This window comes from Morone saxatilis, unplaced genomic scaffold (assembly GCF_004916995.1).
Source record: "Morone saxatilis isolate NCDOM2014 unplaced genomic scaffold, NCSU_SB_2.0 Contig15, whole genome shotgun sequence".
NCBI classification, from domain to species: Eukaryota; Metazoa; Chordata; class Actinopteri; family Moronidae; genus Morone; species Morone saxatilis.
Genome location: NW_023339707.1, coordinates 21289717 through 21295459, shown reverse-complemented (window position 1 = coordinate 21295459; position 5743 = coordinate 21289717). Strand labels below are relative to the sequence as shown.

At 43.1% G+C, this 5743-nt stretch overlaps 1 protein-coding gene across 1 annotated transcript; it reads right to left on the bottom strand.

Moving 5' to 3' along the window:
- Positions 1 to 439: 439 nt before the first annotated feature.
- scrt2 (scratch family zinc finger 2) lies at positions 440 to 5653 on the bottom strand. The gene is made up of 2 exons (XM_035657200.1): positions 5099 to 5653; positions 440 to 1492 (listed from the first exon to the last, which is right to left on the bottom strand). Exons 1-2 carry the CDS (start codon positions 5256 to 5258, stop codon positions 693 to 695), a joined length of 960 nt encoding a protein of 319 aa, XP_035513093.1. The 5' UTR covers positions 5259 to 5653; the 3' UTR covers positions 440 to 692.
- Between the last annotated feature and the right edge of the window lie 90 nt (positions 5654 to 5743).

Genomic DNA, 5743 nt, shown 5'->3' with positions numbered 1-5743 from the left:
AATGATCTCCCTTTTTTGCAAATACTGTCATAGTTCACATTTTCATAAAAAGTTCATGTTGGCAGTTGCAAAAGAATTCAATTCTTAGCAAATAAAAAGCAGCATAAAAATACAAGAGGTCATTTTGTCTCTAAAAAACAAAAGAACACTGTTAGTCCTTTTTTATGTTTTTTTTTCATTTTCTCATTACTATTTGCTATAAAATATCAGGAATCTAAATATTATTACTATTGATATCAATATCATTATAGTCATTGATAAAAATTCACATGCCAGGCCTCATATATAATTGTGTGTGTAAGTGTGTGTGTGTGCACACGTGCGTACATTTGTGTTTGTTAGTGTGTGTGTGTGTGTGTGTGTGTGTGTTCATACATGTCTGTGTGTGTGTGTTTACATGTGCCCGTGCGAGCACATGTTGCTTAATTGTGTACAACTATCATCTACAGTCTCTATTTGGGGGAAGGTTGTTTGATTGTATGTTTCTGTGGACGATTAGCTACTGTGCAGGGAAAAAATCCAGCATCTTTTGAAATTGTCTTTGCCATAATCATTAGAGTTTCTTCACGTAATCTCAGTGAAAATATTGCTTTCTAAAAAAAGGGAAGAAAAAAGGCATGGAGGGCAGAGTGAACAGGGTTATTGGTTGTGAACCTACAAGAGGGGTTCAAAACTTTGCTTCTTCCTCGTGGTTAGTTTTCTGATCCAGAGTCGTCTTCGTCTGCTGAGCCCTTGAAGCAAGCTGACTCATAGTGCTTGTTCAGGTAGGACTTGAGAGCGAAGGTCTTATTGCAGCGCTTGCATCTGTAGTGCTTGAAGGCAGAGTGTGTTTGCATGTGGGCGCGGAGGTTTGAACGGTCAGCAAAGGCTTTGCCACAGTGTGCGCAGGCAAAGGGCTTCTCCCCCGTATGCGAGCGCATGTGACCTTGAAGGAGCCATGGCCGGCTGAAGGCCTTGCTGCACACATCGCACTTGTGCTTGAGGTCGTGGGTGAGGATGTGCATGGCCAACGCCGGCATAGACACATATACTTTATTACAGGTGGGACACTTGCGGGCCATCTTGCTGTCCAGGCTGCGGTGCGTCTGCTTGTGTCTGCTGAGGTTGGAGGAGGTGGCGTACGTCTTGCCGCACTCGTTGCAGGTGTGGCGAGGCGTGCCAGCTCCCCTCTCCTGAGCCCCAGCGTTGGCACTGCTGCTTCTTGAGCCCCCTCCTTGACTCTCGCTGTCTCCCTTCCGCCTCGAGCGCCCATCAGAGATGAAGAAGGCATCCATGGTGTAACCCTCGGCCAGGGCCTCCGATTCACCACTGTAGAAGCCGCTGGCTGTCATGCCAGACTGGGGGCTGTCGGGGTGCTTCAGGTCAGGGTCACAGTACTCCCCTCCGCTGCTCACCTGGGTGTAGAGGGGATCTGACACTGGCGAAGCCAGCTTGTGCTCCATCTTCTTCTCCTCCTGGTATACAGATGGCGTGATGTAATCCTGGATGTAGCCTGGGTAAGAGACACACGCAAACACAGTTGGCCAGGGGTTGTGATGGATAAGGACACAGTGACATGCTGGTGATTACATGATTATAATGTTGGATGGTTGCCCTGCGTAAAATGGTGAAAGAGTGAGTGGCAGCACAGAGTTAATTGCATTTTTTCCAGAACTCACAGGTTGTATGCACAAAAGTGCAGTGATGCAGGGAAACATGACACGCTCAGCTGCGTTCAGGAAGGTTGCAATTTTACAGTGCGGATGAGCGCTAGATAATAGCTCATCAATGTAGTCTCCTGTGTAAGAAGATGCATATTAAAGCCCCTCTTAAATAAAGTAGTCTCATTGATTAGACCTCCCTTTCTTCATCTATGTGATATTAGTCCTCTGTGGCTGGGCCTTATCTCCATGTTTGCTTAATAAATGCTCTGTAAGTGCTGGTATTACAAGTCAAAGAGACAGGATTATGTTTCAACTCTAAACCTTAATAAATACTTTATTTCACCAGAACTTTATTTTGGCAGGGGTTTTGTATTTTTTATGTGTTCTAAAAAAACAACAACCTTAAAACCAAGTTACATCTCTGATTTGAAAGTGATTTCTCTGTTGATGTTTTTTGCTGCAAACAAATAGATTTTCTGGTTTAGGACCAGATGAACTTGTTACATATAGCTGCTCACATCCTGTAGGATTTCATGCTACTTCTTTAAGCAGGTTTAAGATGCCGCAAAAGCACAAAGCGCCACAAGTGATTTAAATGTCTCCAACTGTACAGAGCATGATTTCAGAGAGATATATTTTTGTTGGCATCATTCATGTCTCTCCTTTTCCTCCGAAGCAGCCCAGTGCCAAAGGAGCTAAAAGGCTTGCTGGCAGCTAAATGCATCCTAACAGAACTCAATACATTCTTATGCTGTGAATCTCAGGAGCTTAATAAATACTAAATGAATTTTACCCCCAGGTTTGATATTCTACAAGTTGAACATATGAGTGCAAATATAAAATGTGGTGAAATTCCTTTCCTGAGAGAAATAATGCATAACTGCAGAAAAAAGGCATTCCTAAGCACTGTGTGCAGCAAGCGGTGGAAATTAGTTATTGACTGCCTTTTAATGAAATTCAAAGTTTAGAACTGATCAATAGGCTATCATATGTAAAATAGTGCAGCTATTAGAAGAAGTCGAGCGCTGGAGAGGACAGAAATACTGCGAGGAACAGATCAAGTATCTGCGACACACAATAATAGTTTATTGAGCACAGTGTGCTTGAGGCCGGATAATGTGAGACATGGCATTACACACATTGTTTGTGAAGAGGGGTCACCTGTCTACAGCAGCAAGGTACGCTGAAGTACCTTCAAGAAACAGGCCATTAAGAAATCAGTTGAAGTGCTCTCTTACTACAGCGTCTCCATTCCCAAGGGTTTCTGTTCACACACCCACTTTGTCAAAGACATGACCACGACACCCGGGGACAGGGAAACACCAGGCCTGTGCACACATTATTATGCTGCACCGCGTGGGTTCACTGTTTTAAACTACACAGATGGTGTTTGTCCGAGAGAGAGAGAAAGAGAAAGAGACACTTTCAAAAAACAAAATTTTAAAAAGAAGAAATATATTTATTTCTCTTTTTGTATACTAAATTCTTACAAATTTAATTCAATTTACAAATGCTGCAGCTTATACAACTATCCGTGACTACATCCACCTGTTTTACAGTCACACTGTAGACTATACTATAGTCATAAATATAGCAGAAGGCCTCTGCACTACTGCAACAACATGGCCTTTATTGTGCAGATATATATATTTTTTAATAGAACATACTATATCAGTGTAAGCAGAGTTGTTTACTATGTTTCAATTACTCAAGGTCAGACACGGAGCTCATCATTTAGGACTTGCGCTGTATCAGCCTTTACAGCTCATAGACTCATTTCTCTAATGCAAAGTAAGCATGTAATTAATGGACCCTCTCAGCCACCCCTCTTTGTTGTTCGACAGACACTCAAGTCAAATGTCTCCACAATGGGGGAAAAGAAAATCTGCTGGCACGGCAGAAGTGCTGATGTTAGGTATTTCAGCCACGCTGAGATTTCTTTTATTTTGCTTCTTTATTTCTCAGCATGAAAAAGGACAATTCTTTTGTTGAAATTAAACGCCTTTTGTCAACATCGATGTAGTGCCTTATCATACTTTTCTTCTTTTTAATATAATGCTTATTTTTCATGGTGTTGAACAAAAGATTCAGGAACAATAGAGAGTGATAATAATTATACAAATGGATTTTTAAAATAATATGATCAAATCATAGCGCAGGAAATCTAAATAACATTCATGATAAGCTTCAAAATATGCCTAAATATAGAAAATGCATGTTTGTATTTTTTGCCACAATTATTGAGTTAGTTGGGTTTAATATAGCAGATCGTTATAGTTTACAAACCAGTCCAGACATTTGTGTTAATTCTACTAATCCTGATCCATCTAAAATTCCCTGAGCTTTGTTATTGACACGGTTGAATAACAGGTGGGCATCATGACAACATTTAGCTGTGGACTGTGAAGCGTCCCTCACTGTGAAAATATCCTGACAAATCATAACAAAGACACACATATGGCCCTCTAAACGTGGCCACAAAATGGAAGCGGCGAGCTTAAAGCAGACTGTGGAAAGTGAAGGTCGCCTCTCAGCTCTGACTGGAGCTTACTCTGGCCGGCCCGTGTGTTGACCACAGTGCAGCTATGTGCCTTTCTTCATGTTTACTGTACAACCTCTGTCACGTGATCAAGCCTCATTGCTGCCCCAAGCATTTTTGTCTCCTTTTTCTCCTTCTCTTTGCTATCCCTTCAGCCCTACTCCCCACCTCCCTCTCCGCTGTACTGTACAGTGTGTTGATGTCTCTTGTGGCGACGATAGGCCTGCACGGCTGAAACTCTAACCCCTGCTAGTTTTCAAATGCCCGGAAGGAAGAGAAAGATGTAGTGGAGCGATGGGGGTGGGGAAACTGTGCATGCTCCATTTGGATGGGAAGAGGGGGGCAAGGGAGGATCGGACCGTGATGGGAACTCAAGGACAATAACAGCTAAGGACAAATGTATCATCCGATACTCATCTCTCATATTCATGAATTTTTTAGTCCACATGATGACCAGATATATCAGCCTGTGTGTGTGTTCAGACAACACAAGGTTGGTACAGTCATAGAAATACGTAACTGGAGCTTTTCCTGATTATACACACGTTTTGTCCCCTATTTACATAAGCTAATCCGTGGCTGTGACCTGAATTGTGTCCGTCCTTCACTGGAGTCAAAAAACAAAAGTCTGGGAGCAGGATGATGGGGGTGGGGTGCCTCTGGAGAGGATTATTTAGGATATTGATGCAAAAATCAGCTAGCTGCATGTAACATCTCACACTAATTTACACACTAAGAGCATGTTATCGGCTGAAGCAAAAGAAAATCTCACCCAACACAAAAACAAAAGAGGATGCCATCTGTGCTAAGAGTAGAAATGTCAGGCATGCTGAAATCAGCACCGGGTCTGTCTACAGGCAGGAGTGCTAGCACATCTTTAACTAGAGCGCGGCAGACTGGAGGCATGTTAACTCACCATTCTCGCTGAGACGAACCCCAAGGCTGGTCACCGAGTCTGTGATGGAGCGTGCAAAAGTGAACGAGTCGTCCAGGTGGTGATGATGATTGGAGGTGGCCACATTGGACGAAGAGAAATCATCAAGCTTGATCTTCTTCACCAAAAATGAGCGGGGCATGTTTCAATGGATAAAAACACAGAGCTGAGAAAAACGCATGAGAGAAAATAAAAGACCCTCTGAGGAAGCACACAAGCAGAGCTGGCTTGACGGTAATCCTTTTGGTTAATGTGAAGACAACGGCCAAAAACATAAGATAAGAAAGAAAATGGAAACCAGTGGAGAACAAGGCTGACGGCAACGCTGTGTGATACTCTCTGGCTCCCCCAGCTTCCCCCAGAAAAATAAAAAAATAAAAAATAAAAGCGATCCTGTTCAGCACTGGATAGCTCCTGTGATGCAGCAGGCTTGAGGGACCAGTGAGGAAGAGAAGAGATGGAGACAGACAGAGAGAGGAGGGAGAGAGCGACTGTCAGACTAGCTGAGATCAGCAATCACGCCAGCCTTTATATGGGGCACAGGCAGTGGAAGATCAGGTGGTGCTGCGAAATGGAGCTGCTTAGCTTTAATCCATCAAATGTCCCCGGGGACACACATCAAATTAC

Excerpts from the sequence above, each read along its gene's own strand:
- scrt2 (XM_035657200.1), bottom strand. The coding sequence starts at position 5,258 with ATGCCCCGCTCATTTTTGGTGAAGAAGATCAAGCTTGATGATTTCTCT. Across the intron at positions 1,493-5,098 it reads GGTTCGTCTCAGCGAGAATG|GCTACATCCAGGATTACATC; the intron begins GTGAGTTAACAT and ends TCTCTTACCCAG.